This window comes from Falco naumanni, chromosome 5, assembly GCF_017639655.2.
Source record: "Falco naumanni isolate bFalNau1 chromosome 5, bFalNau1.pat, whole genome shotgun sequence".
NCBI classification, from domain to species: domain Eukaryota; kingdom Metazoa; phylum Chordata; class Aves; order Falconiformes; family Falconidae; genus Falco; species Falco naumanni.
This window is the reverse complement of record NC_054058.1, coordinates 45,703,066-45,724,525: the sequence shown is the minus strand read 5'-3', so window position 1 is coordinate 45,724,525 and position 21,460 is coordinate 45,703,066. Positions and strand designations below refer to the sequence as shown.

The window sequence follows — 21,460 nt, the reverse complement described above, 5'->3', positions numbered from 1 at the left end:
GAGTATCCACATAAGAGTTAAACATCAAGATGTACATCCATAGAAAACCAAGTTTTACTGGTTTTGCTGTCCGTGGAATGGGATCACTTGCTTCCTTGGCCTTTGAGGCAACCAAGTAAAGGTTTCTTTCCTCTTGTACCACATCTTGCCTGCTAGCCTTAGGAAATTTGTGCCGTGGAGCTGGCTCGTTCAATAGTAGTAATTTGATTATTATAAAGTGGAAGAAACAATCTTTGTTGTGAATTAAATTTCTGTTATTTCAGTTCTGTTTTGCTGGTTTGTGGGGATCTGTCATCTCTAGACATCACTGGGTAGCCTTGAAGCCATGTTCCCTTTATAGTCATTGAGGGTGAATTATAACTGTATGCTCTACATACAGGTTGGAGTAAATTAATAAGTGTGTGATAGTATGTTTTTGCTGTAGTCTGCTGAACTCATTAGTCATACTTGAAATCCTTGATAGAATGTGTTTGATTGAATATACAAAGTTGGATAAACTCAATAAAGCAGTACTGCTTGTTCTTCTGCATTAAGATGAATGTGCCTGCTACACTATGACTATATCCTTTTTTGTGTTTAGTTTGGCCAATATTCATCGGATTTGTAATATTCTAGTACATAATTTCTCAGTTAATATTTGTTTCTCTGCTGAATTGACAGAAGTCCCAATTTGTTTTGAAGGTAAATAATCAGGTAAAACTGAAATCTGGGAACGGTCCTTTTTACTTGTAAGAATTTTGCATATATACACAAATTTTTCATGCTCAGCTTGAATTTGCTGTAGAATTTTGAAAATTAGCATCCCATCAGAAAAAAACCCAACCAGTTTTTTTTAAAATGCTTGCTAAAAACATGCATACCGTAATCAAAGTGCTGATTACTGAGTATTAGTATTCCTGAGCTGTTTTGTGCATTACAATACACATTTTGATTCTTAGTGTCCATCTCCACTGCAGTGAATCATATAAAAAAGTTGCTTTCTCTGTAATTTTTAAGTAATTTAGAGCTATAGATAAAATTATAACATGGTCAAAGAGCAGATTCTCTTGTCCAGAGTATATGAAAGATTTTATTGGGAAAGAAAACTTGGATCTTTCTAGAATTTTCATATATAGATATGCTGGAAGATAGAGAAGTGCAAAATAGACAGTGGACATGCAACTGGAAAGTGTGTTTGTTGTAGCAGAATCTCCAGTAATAGAACATTGAAATTCCATCACCTTAAGTTGATCTGGTTTAGACAGGAAATCATCAGACTGCGATGTAAGCTAAATGTGAAGCATTTTAGGTACAAAGTGATGATACTGCAATGAGAAAGAATCCTGCTCCACATTGGAAAATCAGGTGGGGTGAAAACTTTACATCCACAGTAGCAGCCACGGAGATACCAGCATTCAATCCGTCACAGACACACACAGACACCCCCACCCCCACCCCCCAAATGACATAGAATTTAGGCCAGCATGACTGTTACAGACAGGGAGATGATATGCATTGGCCTCTGAATTTGACAGCACTGCAGTTGTGGGGTTAGATTATTTTTTTAAAATGAATGTTCATTGTTATCATGTGCTTTGAAAACAAAGAGAACATACCAGAATCTTGTTGTGTTGCCTAGATAAAGTTTATGCTGCCTGTAATCCACAGGCTACAAATGGTACATAAAGCAGTTGCTTCCCCACCCCCCTTTCCTTCCCCTCATTCAGGAACCGTACTGACAGTAGGTGTAAGCATCTATTGTGTGAGGAATTTGGCTTCAAACAGCTGTTAGGTTTTAATTAAAATGTCTACTAATCTCATGCTAATGTTGATGATTACTTAGTAAATTAGTAGAACTATTTATCAAAACAGATGTATAGAATAAATTCTTTCAAGTGCCAGAAGTAACACAACCTAAGAATGAATACATGTGGGTGTGTATTTTAAGTGTAGGTGCTTTTATCACGTAACAAGAAGCACTTCTCTGGATTATGGAGTTACAGTTTAAAGCATTTCCACTTTGATTTGCTGGAAAAGAAGACATGGGCAGTAAGGCATTAATATAAATTCATGTTTCAAGCCGTAAGTGTTCACTGGGGATCCAGTGCCCATGCACTAGATAGTGAATGCTTCATTAAGAACTGTGGTGGGTAAAAAATAGGGAGATACAGTCTGTGCAAATTGAAACATCTGTTTCCCTTTCCCAGAAGTCCAAGGTCTGTAAGCTGTCTTTGCATGTGAACTGGCAAAGGGCCATAACCCACTGTTCACCAGCCTGTTTCACAGATACTTTATCCTGAGAAACAGTTCTTACCCATCAGACTGTCACATCAATGGCAGGAGTGTGTTCCAGATCAGGCTGCTCCTACCATACTGCTATAGGGTATGATTCTTCCCGGGAGGATTAGCTGCAGGATTACTGGTTTTAGTTGAACAGAAAGAAATGCAAAGTGATCCTGTAGTCAAGTGTGTGTTCTATCGGTCACATTCTGAAAGAAAGAACAGAGATGAAAAATAAGTTTTTGGTGAGCTCCACCCTTTACCAGAGGTGTGACTAGTTCAGGGGTCTTGACGCAGCCTGAGTAATTCGATCTGCTCCTCTTAGGTTCAGCTGGGAAGTGTACCTTCTCCAGTGAAAAACCTGTAAAATTAATTGATGTTTCAGCTGACGCTGCTAAGGTTTTCTGTTTGTAGATTCAGATTAGAATGTGGTTTGTAGGTCCCCATTCACATGTGCGCTCTTGGCTCTGTTCAGTTGTTTAAGATCTTGAACAGCAGACTGGATGGCAGTACAGTATTTTTTCTCTTGTCATTAGTTTTGGAAGCAGGAAGCACTGTATCAAAGACAGCCTGAGCATTCAGCTCTGCATCTCTTGCCATTCAAGATCCCCAGTATCCTTGCCCTTGGGTCCCCAGTAGGCATTACTACATGCCTTCTCTGAGGAAAGGTGGTTCCTTCCCCTTTCCCTCTGTCCTCGGCAGCTGTATAACTCTTCCTGCCTTATTTACTGGATTTTGTCAAATTTCCTTCTCTGCACCTGAGAAATGTGTAGCTTTTCTTCTGATTGTCTCTTCTGTGAATCTAAACATGTGGCTGTTTGTCAGAAGATTTCAGTACTAGACAGAAAAAAAATGAAGCTGAATAAAATCAAGACTTTTTTGATTTTCAGTGGTTGCTGTATTATTATTATTATTCAGTCATGCTTGGCAGCTGTCTCAACCTTTTGCAAGGCTACGCTAAAAAAATATGCTATTATTTTTGTAAATTCCTGCTTTCAAGTTCACATGAAGCTTGATATTTTCAAAATCCCTCTTCTAAAAGACAAGTGCATGTTCTAAATTACTGGTACAGTTTTGACAAAACAAATGGACCTCCTTTTGATATATTTGATTAGTAAACTTCCAACTACAGAAGAAAACTGCAATTAGAAAAGTAGTTTCCACTTGGATAACAGACAGGCTCTGATCTGCCTTTTACTACATTTTCTAGGGGTAATTGTCTGTTACCACCAGTTGATGCTTTTTTGCCCTTCTGTTAGGAACCTTTGTAATCTTGATGCTAAAGCTCTTGTATTCCACTTGGAAATGCTGCTTCCCTTAGAAAAATTACTGCAGTAGCCAATGCCTGTTCTATAAGGATGCAATACCTGCTTTTTTGTTTCTGCTTTTTCATAACTTGGTTTCTCTTTTAAGCTCTGTTTAATAGTAGTCTGCTATTATATTGGATGTGTTCAGCCATCTACAAAACATATCTCTATTAATCACTGAAACGCAGCAGATGAGAAGTCAGTATTCGGGTGCAGTTTCATGACCTGGACTCCAGCCTCACTGTGCTGTCCAGGAAGGTCAGGTTTCTAGTTTCCATTTTAAGGAGGTTGGTTTATTTTGAATTAGCCAGTTTCTTCATGGGACTTTCCCTTTGGTACTTACAGCTTTCTGTTGATGTGAATGGTTTGTGTTGGCAATTAACATCACACAGAACTCTTTTAAGGGTCCAGGTTTGCATTTTTGCAGTGGTATGGTCTGTTTTGTTTCTCATGGTATTTTTTCTGGTTGCTCTCCACCTCATTTTTGTAAGCTGATAAACTTATGCTACCTTTTTCTCTTGGGCAGTTTCTCTTAGTACTGTGTTACAGAAAGTGATGAAAATATGCAGAAATCTATGTTTAAAAATTAGGAAGATGAGGCTCTGTTAGTGTCTTTTACTGCTCAGCACCTACTACTGAGTGAAACGGCTGTCAGACCCTGGATGTCAGCAGGGTTTATGTTAAGGCTAATACTGCGGAGTAGTATCTTGTGAGGTGATAATTTAGTCAGGCAAATAAAATCAGATGTGATCTTTTGATGGTTATTTCTATTTGTCTTATTCCTCCTTATACTCTCTGAGTTCACTTCTTTATGAGTTCTGTGAGATGCAATAAAATAATAACAAAACAAAGAATTTTTAAGGATTTATGGCCTAATTTTTCCACAGTTTTGCTATGTGTTTATACACTTGATAAAAATGAAGTAATCCTTGCTCCTTTGTCAGATTTTTCAGAACTGGTTTCATGTCACACATGATTTGTTTTGGTTTAGTTTCATTGGTTTTGAGTAGAAGCTCCTAGAATGTAGTTTCTGAATACTGTATTTGAGCTGAACAGTTTCCGCCTTTCACCTTAAAAACTGCTGGAGAAAGTGAATAGTAAAGCTGGAGTAAGTAAGTAAATAAAAAACAGCTTGTGGGGTTTTTTTGAAAGAATGAAATTGCAGTTTTTATTCAGCTAGTCTGTAAGCAGCATGTCCATTAAATTCTTGTTAAAAGTATTTTGAAGATGAAATAGTTCAGAATTCATATTTTTGACTCCTTATATGAAAAAAGTCCTGTTGACCTATAGTTCTAATTTTGTGGGTTTGAAAATACCAATTGTTACAAATATTACTGACAAGATACTTAGAAGATTTCTTTTCATAATTTTTTTTATTGTGCTAAAGAAAATAAAAGTTATCTGCTTGTAATTCTGGTTTCTGTGCTTTTAAAAAAATTACTCTATATTTTTGAGTGGCCATAGCTATTGTACATATGGGCAATAACTTGCTTGATGGTAGTAGAATATGCTGGGAAAACATGACTCTGTGTCCCAAAATAGAGATTAAACCTTAACCTTAGAATCTTAATAATATCAGTGTTTCACTTAATACATTTTGCTCCTTGTCTTTTCCTAGCATCTCCACATCAAATCTGATAAACATTATGTTGGGGACGGACAGAAATCATGCAGTATCTGTGGTCATTGGTATTTCTTCTGGGTCTGAAATAGCCTGTAGAATCAATTTCATGCTAAAATCCCTAAAGTACTTGGTGTATTTGATTTGATTAGCATATTGGAGAAAAACCTCTTGATTTAATTGATTAATATTTTCGGTCATTTATGTCCCAAATATACAAACCCACTTGATTTAGTGCTCAAAATTGATGCTTTTTTTAAATTGTGTTGCATTTCAATAGACTGGCTGAAAACCAGCATGTATTTATGGAGTGAGAGGTAGAAGTGATCCTTTGTAGGTGAATTTTAAGTTTATATTTTCAATACTGCTTCTAACAGAAGAAAATGTTCTTTGATGACCCTTTGCTCAAATTAAACAGTATATAATTGATTAATTGTGATGTAATGTTTTCAGTAAAATAAAAACAACATTGAAGTATAAAGGAAAGATGTAGTATTCAGTATACTATTCTGCAGAAGGCAGAAAAAAAATGTACTTTCTGCATCACAATGAAATGTTACACCTGTCAGTTGAGTGTGGGAATGCTGGTGGTTTTATGTACCTATAAGGAAAACTGGTATAGGTAACTCATCCCAGCTGTTAAAATAGTCTTTTTGGTTACAGTAATTGGGGCTTATTTATAAAGGTATTAAAATAGCATGCTGCAAGCATGCTATAGGTTTCTTTTGATGGAAGGTGTATGCTGGTGTTTTGCTTCTACAGGAGGTCTACAGGGCTGTAACCAAACAACAGAGTTCTCCATAAATATATTCTCTGATTTAGACTTGGGTTTCTTCTGTTTGCTTTTGGCTCTAGCAGTCTTGTTTTATGTCATAATTCTGTAGAGGATCCAGTTGGCTTCAACTGTGCTCTGTCATTTGACAGAAACGCGCTGAAATTTGGTAAGGCAACCTTCAGAAAAAACTCCACATGGTCTTTGATACTAAAATGGTACAGAAGGTACATATGCATCTAAGATTGTATATTAGAATGTTTGAATTCTCATTGGCCATAAGCAGATGTTTTCCAATTGATTTGTTGGCTTTGTGTGTCAGGAAGTAGGACATAATATATACATTTTTATTTAAAATATACAAGGAAAGAATACTCTTAAGAAGTGGAATATTTTTTTTACAGTAAGCATGTCATGAAGTTGAACTGTGTTGCATAGAGGGTTATATGATGTAGCATTTTAGATCTGACAGCATTCTCCAGTGAACAAAAGCGCTGTGACTTATTAGTGAGCAGCTTGTGGTTGCAGCTGACATGTCTCACTGGTGCTTGCTGAAACTGGTGAGAAGGCTAATTCAGACTGATGCTTTCACAAGAGAGCAAATGGTTTTCATTTGATCTGTAGTGGATTGTTTGGGCTGGCAACTGATGTCTGTAGACTTAGAAGAACAATTATTTTTCTTTGTGAGGCTGTAACAAAATTTTATGGATGGAATTCAACAATATTAACTCTTAAAAGATAAGATAAAATTTCAGGGAGAGGGAGAGCGCTTGTTGTCTGCTGCTATATAGTAAGTACATACCTTAAGTAATGGTTGGTCTGGAAATGTAACTCATCAATAAACTGAAGAACCAAAACAGCTGGGCAATACAATGTGTGTCATCCACTGACTACCTGCTCCTGACAGAGCCAGCTTCCCTCTCCTCTTGGCTCCTAAACTTGCATCAGCAGATAATTACTTGCTTTGTTTTGAAGGAGTATTTTTCTGCCAGTTGACTTTCTTGTACCACATCACTGTGTTGTTAACTTAGAGCCCATTCTCCTCCAAAAAGCAATGGGAACATCTGGCCACAGGCAATGAAAGACGGGAGGTAGTCAGCTGTTAGATGAGCTAAATGAAACATTCAAGGAATAGTGAACTGAGGCTGATGCTGTCATCAGAATGAGGCTGATGCTGTCCTGGTTTTCCCTTCCAGTTTTTCTGGACAATTCGTTTGGTATTACAGGATTCCCCTTTTTTTTTTCTTTTTTTTTTTTTTTTGTCTCCTACTGCTCTGCTGGCAGAAGCCCAAATCTTTCTTCTCTTCCTGCAGTTGAGTGCAGTAGCAGCCTGAAACAGCCTAGCAGTTGAAAGTTCAATGGCATTTGTAGCCCAATAGATTCAAGACAGATTTATTGTTACTGCAGCAAGAAAAATTGGCACATTTGTTAAAGGATAAAAATAAAAGTAATCTCAGTTTTTCTGCTTTTTGTAGCATAGTGAGAACTGTACTCAGGGAGACCTTGAAATCCTTCTCTGGGGCAGTTGTCTGGTTACTTATTTTTAATTATTGTTATTCTGTTTTGTGAAAATAGTAATGTTTATTGTCTAAATGTGCTATGTAAGTCAAAGATGTAATGACTTGAGTCATTAGAAGACAGACTAAAAAGTGTGAATATTTCAAATTGCATCTTTTTAGAGCAGTATTAACATGTAGAGTTCAAACATCCTATATCCTGATTTAGAATAATCTTTATTTTATTTCAGTTAAATTGACAGAAGTGTGTAGTAAATCTTGTAAAAAAATAAATGGTGAGTTAAAGAAAAATGGTTGTTGATTTTAATACCTGATTTGAAGTGTGAAAAGTTAACAGTGTTGCTTTCATGGTTCATTCTGTGGAAAAATACACTTTTTTGACAGGGTTTGAGAAGTGAAAATTGATCTGTTGGCCAGGAATGAGACTTTCTAAAGTATCATACTATGGCAGTAAAGAATATTATATGGGCCAAGTCAAGCAATTGGCAAGAGGAATAGCTGGTGAGTTTGTATCGTGGAGTATAAGAGATGAGAAAAGGGCAGGAAACAAAGGAATACAGTTGTTTGAGAGTCAGCTGTGAAAAACAGAATGTGGTAACAAAATTCTAGTATTAAACTCTTGTGAATGGTTTACTGTGGGTGGCAAGTCAAGAAGCTGATGCTTGCAACAGTATTTTGGGCCATCTGAAAGGGGACCAGAAGTAAAGAAATAAAAAATGTTGGGTTTTTTGTTTTTTACTTCCAAGTATGTGTGAAAAACAGGAGGTGTTTTTTTTATTTGGAAGAAATATTTGTTTACATGTAATGTTAAATTACGCAGCTCACAGGACCTGCAGGATTAAAATTGAAACACCTGCCTCCTTTTCTTGTGCCCAAGCATAAGTAGTCAGTGGTAGACAGAACATCCACATCAAGTTACAGCAACGCGCTTGGATGCTAACCAGATGGAAGAAAAGGCTCGACAAAGCGAGGCTTTTCACAGAACATTTGCTGTAGCTAGCATTAGAAATAGATGGTAAAGATAATCATGCTTTGGGGTAGTTTATCTGTACAGAAAACAAAGTGATATTAGTGTCACAAGTGCTTACATGTTTATCTGCTATCAAGCAGAGCAGGACAAATGTGATTCTTATTTCAGGCACGTTATAAAAATAGTATGTATTTCTCTGCCAGTAATACCAGTAGTAAAGCAACACTGAGAATAAGCATTGCACGTGAGGGTAGAAAATGTGCTTTTCAATTGTAGAAGGAGGGGGGAAATGCCGCAAGCATTTTGGTTACACTAGCAAAGCAAATGGTGCCTGAATATGTTCTCCAGAATATTTTCTGGAACTGGATCAAAAAATAGCTCATTAAGCCACATATGGTTAACTGTAGGCATTTGAGCATTTAACAGTACTGCATTTACTGAACACTAATGTATTTTGTTGCAAGTTCACTAGGGATAACCATAAAAGAATCAAACTAGAAAATGTTACAAATTGACAAGAGCTTTTTCATAAATTAAGTTTAATTTGGAAAAATAAATCTTAAGTGACATACAAGAAAATACTCTCATTTTAATTTTCTAAAAGATAATTTGTTTTACCTGCAGTACTTTGTCCATGAAGACTAAGGTTTTGCATTCCAGTAAACCTTTGCTTGTTAAGAGTTACAAAGGGGTGCACCCAGATTCCCTCTGCATAGTTGAGGGTCTGTGTACACCACTTACACACCTGTAATGTTTAGAAAAGGATATATAACATAGGGAGTTACTCTAATTTACTATCTATAAAAATGAATCAAAAATTTGAAAGGTTCATAAAGGGATGCAAAATTAGTGTTAAAAATGAACATTTAACTGGAGTATTGACTCAAAATCTTACCTGTCAAAAATTAAAGAGCATAGGGAAAATTATCAATCCTGTCATGAACTTGACGTGCTTCCTTATTACTACTATTCTTTAAACAGCACTGTAGCAGGATTGTGTAACAGCCCACATTTTTAACAGCCTGCTAAAAAATTTCATTATAAAAGATTTCTTGGGTTTAGTAATTTTCATTGATTTAAGGTGTGTTTTTCTGTTTTCTGAGAAATGCTAACACGTCATTAGATTCAGTTGGACATTGAAATTATTGTGGACAAAGTCCTCTGTTAAGAATGTGTCTTTTTCATTGTTTCACAGAATTCCACAGAGGTATGAGAGAATTAGAAATTCTTAAAAATCACTGTTTCCTACTGTTGCTTGCTCTCCTGCCTGACATCATGCCAAAGTAGCAGTAAGCCATGGGGTTCCCAAGAGCAGGCTTTGCTACTACTAAAGCAGGAATAGCAAGATTGCAGTGGGATGGACGCACTAGCAGCATGAGGGAGCAGAGCTGGCAGTTGCCATGTGGGCTTCGTATGTGAAGGCCAGCCTCTCCGTAAAGGCTGTTGGCACCAGTGGGGGAATGGATTGCTTCCCCTGGACTCGACAGCTGACCCAAACTGGCCAAAGGGCTATTCTGTACCATGTGATGATGTGCTTGGCAATACAAGCTGGGGAGGAGGAGGAGGAGGAAGGGGGGGACATCTGTGGCTGTGGCGTTTGTCTTCCACTTCCCGAGCCGCTGCTGGGCACGCTAACGCCCAGCTTTCTGGGAGGCAGCTGGACACCTGCCTGCAGATGGGAAGGTGCAGATCAGTTCCTTTTTTCACTTTGCTTGGGCATGCAGCTTTTGCTTTCCCTATTAAGCTGTCATTAGCCCCACTCACAAGTCTCTTCACCATCCTTTCACCTTCTCTGCATCCCATGGGAGCAGGGAGCAAGTGCTCAGCTGGATGCAGCTTGGCTGTTGGCCGGGGTCAGCCCACAGTGGAGGGATAAGTCTCTTGCTATTGTTGGCTGAAACGGGTGGGCTAAGTGTCAGCAAACTGCCTGGTCTCGAACACTGAAGCTCAAAACCGGTTGGTGTATGGTAGGGTTCCTGCTTTTCTTTTTAAGATAAACTCAGTTAAATTAACTGGGTTTTTCAACTGTGTCAAACTGATGTAATTTTAGTTTCCAGTTTTTCTGTTTAGCCACTAGGAAATGTTGTGCTTATTTCTCTCATGCATGTCTAATGAATCCCCTTTTGTGTTGCTGTATAGTATTTAATTATGATTGCTTTCTTTTCCCAAGAGGTGGTTGCTTCAATTATTGCAAAAACTGTGAGGAATTAAAGTGTTACAAGCAAAAAAACCCCATAATAATGTCTGTCTTTCAGGTATTTGGATTTGCACTGTAAACTATTTTCTTTAATTTTGCCTATTTTAGACAGGTAAAGAATATGTATGTGACTTTATATATGATCTTTCAAATATTGGTGTCATGAAGGGTTTCTAACTGGTAGGTAACAATTTTAATATATGGTTTTAAAAAAGAAGTCTTGACTTGGCTGACATTTCAACAGAGCCAGTATGCATGAGTATTGCAAGTAAGTAGTAGTGTAGATTATCAGGAGGAAAAAAATCTATAAAGTACCTGCTGCAGTTTCCGTTAAATCATTATGGTTTTCTCTCAGAAAAGAAACTTTCTTCAACTCTAACAAGTTAAGGAGAATGGATAGTGTTTTTATTTATTTACAACATGACAAAACTTTAGGCTTCCAGCATTAAATACTGATTTGGGGGGGATGGGGATGAGTGATTACTGCCTTGTTTTGTCCCTTATGTTACAAAGGTAAGTAGAGAAATTGTGTTAAAAAAAGATACTGTGATTGTGAAAAAAATTTCTTCCTACTTTTCCCCTCAGGTTGTGGTATGGGTGGTTTTTTTTTGGTTGGTTGTTTATTTTCAGACAGACTTTGGGGGCGGGTGGGGATGAGGATGGGTTTTGTATACTTAAAATAGACTGTTGTTTGTGGAGGTTTTCCCAAACTGGAATAGATTTTGACCTTACATCAGTAAGTACTTGCATTCAAACAGTATCTGTATTACGCACTGTGGAGCACTGTGTAGTACCAAATGTAAGTTTATAGCTTAAGCTCAGTTTGGAACTGAGGATATCACGTGGATCTCTGAAGTCAGTCATGGGGAGTTTTGAAGTTGCCTATTGCAAAAATGGCAATAGGCAGAGTGTTTGAGAACGAAAGAAGGGGAATTCTGTAATAGAATTACAACTAGCTCCCATTATGTTTTCTGGTACCTAAAATACTGTTACTTCCCATTTTTATGGTAGCTGAACTCCAGAGTAATGAATTCTTGGTAGGTGTAAAACATCTTAGACTTGCTTTGTTTCCCTTCCTCTGCATCTGAAAAGGAATGTGATTATTGACGGCAGGTGCTGTGCACAGTTAATGGCGTAGTTTTCAAATTGCCATCACAGCTTAAAGGCTGCTTTTTGCTTCTTTCTTCCTACATACCCATCAACTCTGTATGCTTAGAAATGTTTCTTTGAGGCAGTGGAGCTAGGTGTGGGCTATGCCAAGGATGAGTGCTGTGGGAGGAGAGAAATTACAGATGGAGAGCTTTGGGGTGCAATCGACTCAGTATTTCATGAGGCCTTTGAATTGTGGTCCCTGATTTCAGTATCCCTATAAACAGACCGTTAAAAGTACTTACTGTCAAACAAGCACTATGGGACAGTAAGAAGACAGCACTACAGCAGATTTCTATGCCATAAAGTTAATAGATAGTAGTAAGAGAAAGCTATTTTGCCACAGCGTATATAGGGTGTATATATGATATATCTATGATGATGATATCTGCTGTGTTCAGGAAATTATATTGAAAAACTCAGTTCAGTGCTCTTTTCTTCTGCTGTCTTGCAATTTGTCAAATATCTGCCTTATTTTATGTTCTTGAGCAACGGGAGAAAATCAGGATATTGCCCCACCTTTGATTTGGGATTGCAGTGGAAAGGTGGAGTAGAGACTGATGCTGGTCCTTCTCCTGCCAGCCCTGTCTCATTCCAGCAGTTGCACAGTTTCCGGCTGCAGTGAGATGACAAAGCTGCTTTCTTTAAGGCAACATGAAGCTCCTTCCTTTGTGCTCATCAGTTTTGATGAGCTACTTGAATTTTCTGAAGTATGCAATAAATTATAGGGTGATTTTGTAATTTTTTTTTCATAATTGGAAGCCATCTTCAGTAGGGGAGAGACATTTATCTTTTCAGATGATTTTAGCTTCACTGAATTTTAGTTGCCTGTTACAAAAATGGCATTAGCAGAGCCTGTCAAAAATTAGGAAGATTCCTTAGCAGACAGTACTGTTTTACTGTAGGATTACTGCTAGCTCCTATTGTACTTAATTACCTCCTCCACTCTCCCAAAAACCGCACAGGTAGTTTAAAAATTGCCAGTGTTTTGAAAATTTGAAATTCCAAAGCTGAAAATTAGTAAAGAAATTAGAAGCTACCAAAACTGGGGCATCCTTTTGTTTTCTTTTAATTTAACTTCAAAATGTTGGTCAAAGCTGCCATTCTGTGAACAGTACTTTTTTGTTTAAAGACAATTTAAAAATTCTGTGTAAAATAGTACAGGCACTGATTTTTCCAGTTATGCAAGGAAGCAGATGTTGGGTAGCAAAGTAGAAGCTAACAGACTTTGTGCTTTATACCTGAGGAGGTGTGAGGAGTGAAAGGGTCAGCTACCAGAAGTTAAACTTTGTTGGTATCTCTCCAAAACTTTCTGCCTGTATCTAATGGCCATAGTGAATAGCATAGGTAGATCAATCATCTGGGGTATTATTAGCACTCCGGTGCTACTTGAAATGCAGCTAATTGCCAAATTCCATTCATTTTTTAAATACACATATTCGTAACTGATATTTTTTGCTTAGCTGTTGCTCTGGGTACGTGTACGGATCATGCATTGTTCAAATATATTATCAACACTGAAAGCTTGGCAAGTTGTCCACCAAGATCTCAAGTCCTGAAAAGTCTGATGATCCAGTTCTTTGGCAGCCTAAGCCAATTTAACTGCTGGCTTCCCAGGCTTGCCCTGCTACCTTTCTTGCCCTGTGTTCAGGCTGTGAGACTGAACTGTTTGGAGCACAAAGCTGGCGGGAAGCTACGCACCTCTCCTGAGATAGTTTCTCGATGATTTAGCATGCTGAAATAGTTCAAAGCTGCTGCAAAGACATGAGTAGAAACACATGGCCAAGCCTGAGGGGAACCGAATAGGGATGTAGCTGCCAGTGTTTAGGTGAGCTTGTGATTCCCAGAAGTCAAAGCTGGAGGTGATAGGTAAGATAGAACAGGGTAACATCAAAAAGCTTACTGCTCTCAGGTCAGTATTGATTAAATCTGAGGACCATCAGCAGAAATCTGGAGTTGCCCTCTTCTGCTGGAGAGAAGTGTGAAAACAGTGGCAGTCCCAGAGATGTCCTATTAACTTCAGAGTAGAATCTGTGGGGGTGGATTGTATAGTTTGATGCAGAGTGTGATTTTCTTTACTTGGATAAACTACCTTCACTGAAAAACAATTCCTGCTGTTTTGAAAATTACTTCCTATTTTCTGTGACTTTGCATATGATGCCCTTTTATCTCTGTGGTGGTGAGTGGTTGCTTTAAGGGAATATTTGAGATTTCATTTTCTGGCATGTTTGAGATTAAAGCCAAACTGAAGATTAAAAAATTGTAAGAATGTGCAGTGCCACCCAAAAACTATATGTTCGTTGTTGTTCCCCCCCCCCATTTGCTGAAGGGCAAAGTAATTTTGTTTCCTTCTGTCTTAGAAATAACGTTGTTGATTTTGGAAAAATTTACTGGTGAAAAACAGGATCTGAAGTAGAGAAAACTGTTTTTATATGATGACACTTTGGTTTTCTAAAGATCCTATAGTAAAAGCTTTGCTATAGAAAAATGTATTAACATTTGTAATAGTTGGCTCTAATAATGAGCCAACAACTAATAATTCTGTTTTGTAAGACTGGAAAAATTGAAATGAAAGCAAATTTATAACTTTCAGGAGTCAGAGAAAGAAGTGGTGGTATTTTTTTTGAATCGTGGAGATCTCTTGTTATTCTAGTGTAATTACTATATGAAAAGAAATTAGCAGCCTCTGAATTCTCAGTTTCTGGTATTCCAGGTATGTATAAGTATTCAAGTAAACTCAGTACATTTATCCACGACGTATTTAATTACATTTTGGCATTTCGTTCCTCTTGTTAGAGCAATTAGTTTGTAAAGCACTGATTATTTTTTTAACCTATTATCTAAGGAATTTGAAGTATTATTAGAAGAAAGTCTTTTTTTAAAACAATTTCTGTGATATTACTTATTTTTCATTCATATAATTATTTGTTTTAAATCGTAACACTCTAAAAACAGTAACACTACAGGTATTAAAAGATGTTTTAGGAAATTCTGAATTATACTTGACCCTTCTCTTTATAAACATTATTTATCGCAGGATTTGAACAAGCGCTTGTCCCTGCCTGCTGACATCAGGATACCTGATGGCTATCTTGAAAAGCTGCAGATTAACAGCCCGCCGTTTGACCAGCCAATGAGTCGACGATCTCGCAGAGCGTCACTAGTAAGTGTAATGTACCTGCATTACTAAACTAACCACCCAGGTCTTCAGATGCCATTTAATGTAGATGTCTGTATATCATAGGCATGATTCAGCATCATTTACACCGTGGCTTTCATGTCCTGAACTTCAGTGTGCACATGTCAAAATGCATTGAAGAATTTCGCCCCTTCTTTCATTTTTCTTCTGCAAACTTGGCCCTGTCGTTTCACAGTGAAGGTCTTGACCCACTGAAATTGGTCGCTAAACTCAGCTCCCAAAGTGCATACTTAAGTCCTTTTGCATTTTAGAGCAGGGATTATCTGTTTGAGAAAGTAGGCCACATAGTCTTAGGTCAAATTTACATCAAGTGATATAGTAGGAAGGCTCTAAAGCAGTGTAGTATGAAGGCAGTCCTACTCACTGTTCTTTTTGGATTTGATAACAAATTTTCTTTCTCAAAATGGCTGTTGAGATGATAGTTTGGGTTTTTTTGTTTTTAAAGCATATGTGAATTTTTAAGACAATGAATGAATAAATTGTACATACCTTTTTAGATTATTGGGTTATTTTAAAAAATAAGTCTTTTCCTTGGAGATAACAGAATGAGGATTCCTATACTTTAATTAGAAAATAAATGCTAGGAATCTTGGATACTGATACAAGATGTGCACGTCCCTGAAATAGTCCAAAAAATATTATTGTCATATTTTTGTAAAAATTGCTGAATTTCAATCATCATTTGATCTATCAGCTTTCTTAATGTTCATTGAGGTCTTAAATAATTGCTAGACCATTACTGATTTCCTGAGCAACTTAATTGGCAAGAAATTCTTTACAGAGGAAAACTGGATAGTGTTGTAAAATCCACATTGTTCTTTTTTTTTTTCTCTTGATTTGATGGCTTATTTGCTGAAAAAATTAATACGAAAGTAGGTGTAGTGAATTAGCTTTATTAACTGTGAAATACCTTTATTTTATTCTTTGTGAATTAATGATGTCTCTAACAAAGCAATGGTTGAGTTTTATCATGTGTTTTTCTCCTGGAAAAAAACAATTTAGTGCACTGCACTAAAGCTCTGATCTGCATGTCACCTTTTACAAGAACAATATTAAAAGAAGAAAAGATTGGATCAAAGCTCTGGAAATAATAATGTAGAGAGCTTAAATATTTGCACCAGAATTTTGTAGCTCATTAACCACTTAGTTACTGATGTAGCATTGAGCTGAGGAATAAACTTCCTCAAACCTTTTCAGATGCTTACGAAGTACCTTTAAAGTAGTACCTTTTCAGTGGAGTATAGTATTTGGGGGCTGAGATTTTCCTGTATACCTAAATCCCCTCTCTCCTCTTTACCTTCTAAAAGACAGACGGAAAAACAGTGCCCTCTAATGAATATGGTGTGTGTATGGAATCAGCTTCCTGTCACAAGGTCGTTTTGTTTTGCCTTTTAGAAATGGTTTCAGGGCTTAAAAGTCCAAAATGAAACATGCCAGCAGTGCTGTGGTATGCAGGCATGCATTTGCTGCATTGTCCTTTCATGATTTCAGACTAACCTGTCAAAAAAAGAAATTCAAGGACTCATTATTCTGAGATTGTCACTGAAAGCTTGCTAGCAGACTGTTAATTACAATTTACTAATATTGTGCTCTGCTTCAAAGGCATGTCTCTTTTCAAGGCTTAGTGGGAATCAAAGGAAAAGGGATATAAAAATTATTAAGTGAGGACATGTTAGACTTTAGTGTTTTCCTTTGAAATACAAGATAAAATAGCTTTTATGGTAACTATTTTGTATATACATTTACAGTATTGCATGCACAGTAGCATAAATGTAACTTCTATGCACCAGCCATTAGAAGTGAGAAAGCATAAATATGGTGCATCAGTGTTTCTGTGTAAGTCAAGATACAGATTATATTGCAGAAAAAAATTCAGTAGTTCAGTTATTCTGAAGGAAAAATGAAATCGATCTTAGTTTGAGGAATGGAAAAATGAGTTTTCCTTACAAGTGGTAGGCAACCAAAGTGTCCCTGTCTTAAGTAGGAGGTAGGGTGAAGTGCGGTTTTGATCTTAGCACAACTGGGATACACAGTAGCCTGGCTGACGTTAGGCTTGGACGCTGGGATGCATTTATATCAGAATATGCTAAATTGCTTTTAAAATAGCATAATTGTGTGGTGTTTGGTCAAGTACTATCAGGTATTTTTCTGAAACAAAGTTTACCTTGCTGATTGAATCCTGTCTACATAAATTATTCAGTTTCAGTAATCAATTTTCCATTTCTTTTTGTTGCAGTCAGAAATTGGATTTGGAAAAATGGAAACCTATATCAAGTTAGAAAAGCTTGGAGAGGTATGTATAACTTTCTTTTGGAATCATTACTGCTTTGATGACGAAGTCTTATGTAAAATTTTACATAAGTATTGACTGATAATCTCTATATCCCTCAAAATACCCATTGAATTTGTATTTTCAGTAAACCAAACATATTCAATGTGTAACAATGTCACCACCACACAAATGTTCAATACATAAATCATAAGAAAAAAAAATGGGTGGGCAAGAAAACCATTACTGAGCTGGGGAAGAGCAAGACTCCTTTAGCAAATGATCTGTGACTTTATCTGTGTACAGATAGACAAAATCAATCTGGCAATAATAAAACTAGTGAAGTCTGGTGTCCTTCTGCCATGAGCTGGGTGTTAGGGAGCACTCACGCTGGACAAGAAGTCGGCCCTCACAGGAAGCAGGCAGTAGCTGTGCATGCTCTGGGCGAGATGCCTGCGCCTGTGCTGGGCAGCCACACAGGTGCTCTCAAGTGAAGTACCTAACACTGAGTTTGCCTTTCCATCTGGGAGGGCAGGGGTATGGCTTTCTACTTCCGATCAGCCTCTGGCTTCCAGAGAAATAGTAGAATCCAGGAAGGGCCAGATATCAAGTCCTGTCCAATTTGATTGAGGTTGGGCAATGGGATCAAAAATGGATGGGGAGCACTGGAATGGGATGCATTGAATGTTGCAGAAGAAAGCGGGGCTGGTCAGCATCTCTGCTGTGAAAATTGCAGCCAGTCCTCCATCTGCAATGTTTTCAGTTCTAAACGCATTAATTTTTTATTTTGCCTTTAGTACTGTTAGGCGGCTCACTAGACCTGACATAATGTTGTGTGTCTTTTGGAGGAATGTTAACCTGGTAGCTGTCAGGTCATAGCTGGGCCATGTACATTGTCTCACTTGCTTACAAAATGTAGTGGACAACACCAGGTATGTAGAATCATAGAATTGTTTAGGTTGGAAAAGACCTTTAAGATAGAGTCCAACCTTTAACCTGGCACTGCCATGTCCGTCACTAAACCATGTCCCTAAGTGCCACATCTACATGTTATTTGAACACCTCCAGGGACCGTGACTCAGCCACCTCCCTGGGCAGCCTGTTCCAATGCTTGACAACCCCTTCAGTGAAGGAATTTTTCCTAATATCCAACCTAACCTTCCCTGGTGCAACTTTAGGCCAATTCTTCTTGTCCCGTTGCTGCTTACTTGGGGGAAGAGACCGACCCCCACCTGCCTACAACCTCCCTTCAGGTGGTTGTTGAGAGCGATAAGGTCCCCCCTGAGCCTCCTTTTCTCCAGCCTAAACAGCCCCAGTTCCCCCAGCCGCTCCTCACGGGCCTCGTTCTCTAGACCCTTCCCCAGCTCCGTTGCCCGTCTCTGGACACGCTCCAGCACCTCAGTGTCCTTCTTGCAGTGAGGGGCCCAAAACTGAACACTGGATTTGAGGTGCGGCCTCACCAGTGCCCAGTACCGGGGGACAATCACTGCCCTGGTCCTGCTGGCCACACTGCTTCTGATACAAGCCGGGATGCTGTTGGCCTTCTTGGCCACCTGGGCACACCGCCAGCTCATGTCCAGCCGGCTGCCAACCAGCACCCCCAGGTCCTTTTCCCCAGGCAGCTCTCCAGCCGCTCTGCCCCAGGCCTGTAGCGTTGTGTGGGGTTGTTGTGACCCAAGTGCAGGACACATCATTTAGCCTTGTTGAACCTCTTACAAACTGGTATTGACCTGTCAATCCACCCTGTCCAGATCCCTCTGCAGAGCCTTACTGTACAGTAACCTAGGGCAGTTTCTGTAACTTTGTTGCTTCCTCTCTGTATTTGCTGGGTTTAGTTGTCCCTACTTGCTATTTTGTCCTTACGTAACATGTCTTGAGAGTTTTGAATCTCTTGCTGTCTAAGCAAAAAAACAAAAAAAACCAACCAACCAAACAAAAGGCTTCATATTTACTGTTCGTTATGTCAACCACAATGAAATTTTGACAAGTGTCTGTCCCCATCTTGCCCCCCCCCCCCCAAAAAAAAATAATGTAAAATATGTAATAGACAAGAAGCTATTGTAAAAGTAATGAAAGAGTATGTCTGCAGCCTTGACAAACATAACTGCTGCATGGTGTAGAGATACCTGAGCTAGTTTTAATCAAATAGCAACATTAAAGAGGGCAAATGATCCCAGCAGTGAACTTAATGCTACCTGATCTGACTTCTTTAGTAGCTATATGATGGTAGCTTTCCATGTAATTTTCAAAGCTGTTAAGCATACTCATCCCTTGGGTCTTCTGTGTGTTCAGACCTGTGCTTACAAAATATTTTTGTAGTTTTACATCTAGCAAAAGGCAACAACGTAAAAACTATTAATGTCCGAAATGAAACCTATTGGAACCTCAGACATAAGTCTATATTTTTTCAACTGTTCTTTCAGTGAAGGAACAACTTGTAAAAAGTTTCCTTATTTTTCATTTTGTAGGGTACTTACGCAACAGTTTATAAGGGGAGAAGTAAATTGACAGAGAACCTGGTAGCTCTGAAAGAAATCCGCCTGGAACATGAAGAGGGAGCACCATGCACAGCCATAAGAGAAGGTGATAACTATTTTTTTTACTGTTTAGAATTTCAGATACTACTGGATTTCTTTTGTATTTTTGACCAAAGTACTCTTGCTACTTGGAAATACACAGACTACATGGGAGATTAATGAAATTGGTGTTGGTTTAGATGAGGAAAATTTTAGTCTAGACATACTAAGAGTTCATGCTTAAGTTTATTTACTCTATGGGGAGTGGTCAAATGCAGTGTTATAAATGGCTGATTTTATACTGAATTAGACTATTATTGGTGGGTAACTTTCAGGGATTCAGAATACATTGTACCAAATGCTACTTCTGCCTGAAATGTGTAATTTAGGAAATGTTTACAGTTCATTATTCAAATGTCTCTTTGGTATTTTGATCCAATACCTTTCTTATTAACTTAATCTATATGAGTATTATGTTATTAAAAATAGCTTTTTAATTTGAAAAAAAAGTTTATTTATATGAACTTGCTAGAAATGCATTTACTGCTTGTGTTTTGCATTTATTTTATACTTAAAATTCTCTTTTGCAGTGTCATTATTAAAAGATCTGAAGCATGCAAATATTGTTACATTGCACGATATTGTGCACACAGATAAGTCTCTGACTCTTGTTTTTGAATATCTGGTAAGTACTTAAACAACTATCAAGCTTTACATTCATTTTATTGTTTTTAATTAACACAGACATAAGAAAATTCTGTGCTCTTTTTAAAAATACTGGGACCGTTACAGTTCTCTCCTGCATCTAGAATCATTCAGCTGAAAATGAGAAAAGTGTATTTAGTTCTTAAATTGCTGTAAATTAGTAAATACTGTTCTGATCATTTCAGAGTTTCAGTAATAGCAGTTAGTGGTGATCTGCCTGAGCAAACTGTGTACTGTTATTCAAATTACATTTTTCTGTTATGACGCAGCTCTCACAAATTAGCTAAGGAAAAGAGTATACTTTGATGTAAATAACACATTCCATCTTTTCATAACAATCTTTTCAAACAAGTATCCACAATTATGCATCTCACTTGCTCACCTCTTGCACTGTACGCTTTTCACTTTCTCACTGAAGCTTTACTTAATGATCTTTGCATATAATATGCTGAAATGTGTAAGTGTAATAAGAGGGATGAAGTAAAACTCTTTATTTCCAATGTAATTGAATATAGCAGTTTCATAAAATACTGTGCCACACACAAGGTGGAGAAGGCAGTAACAAATAATGTTGCCTGAGAATGATGCAGCTTGCTGGGAAGCATGGGCATTTATATCCTCTGGAAAGGCAGAGTTTTCTTCATGTTCAGGCTTTTGAGTTTATCACTGAACAGCTTTTGCAGAAAGCTCAGTTTTCTGATGAATTATTTCAGTTCTAACAATAAATAATATTCATGTAATCTGTTGTCCACAATTTTACTGAATAATGGTAATGGTGTTTTGACAGGACAAGGATCTGAAGCAGTACATGGATGACTGTGGTAACATTATGAGTATGCACAATGTAAAGGTGAGTATTTTCAGTGACAGTGACCGTCTTCCAGCTTCCTCTGTTCTAAGAAATTGGAAGAACTTAATAATCAGGAGCTATATGGTTTAGGGCTTTTTTTTTTTTTTTTTTTAATTTAAAAAAAGAGCC

General features: G+C 37.7%; 1 protein-coding gene across 4 annotated transcripts in view; it reads left to right on the top strand.

Moving 5' to 3' along the window:
* Nucleotides 1–21,460, top strand: part of CDK17 (cyclin dependent kinase 17) — a 96,655-nt gene that overhangs the window by 60,842 nt on the left and 14,353 nt on the right. For all 4 annotated transcript variants that reach the window (XM_040596089.1, XM_040596090.1, XM_040596091.1 and 1 more), the window contains 5 exons: nucleotides 14,830–14,955; nucleotides 17,228–17,284; nucleotides 19,729–19,843; nucleotides 20,367–20,461; nucleotides 21,269–21,331. In XM_040596089.1, the coding sequence (XP_040452023.1) occupies nucleotides 14,830–14,955; nucleotides 17,228–17,284; nucleotides 19,729–19,843; nucleotides 20,367–20,461; nucleotides 21,269–21,331 (456 nt within the window). The remainder of the gene's footprint in view (nucleotides 1–14,829; nucleotides 14,956–17,227; nucleotides 17,285–19,728; nucleotides 19,844–20,366; nucleotides 20,462–21,268; nucleotides 21,332–21,460) is intronic.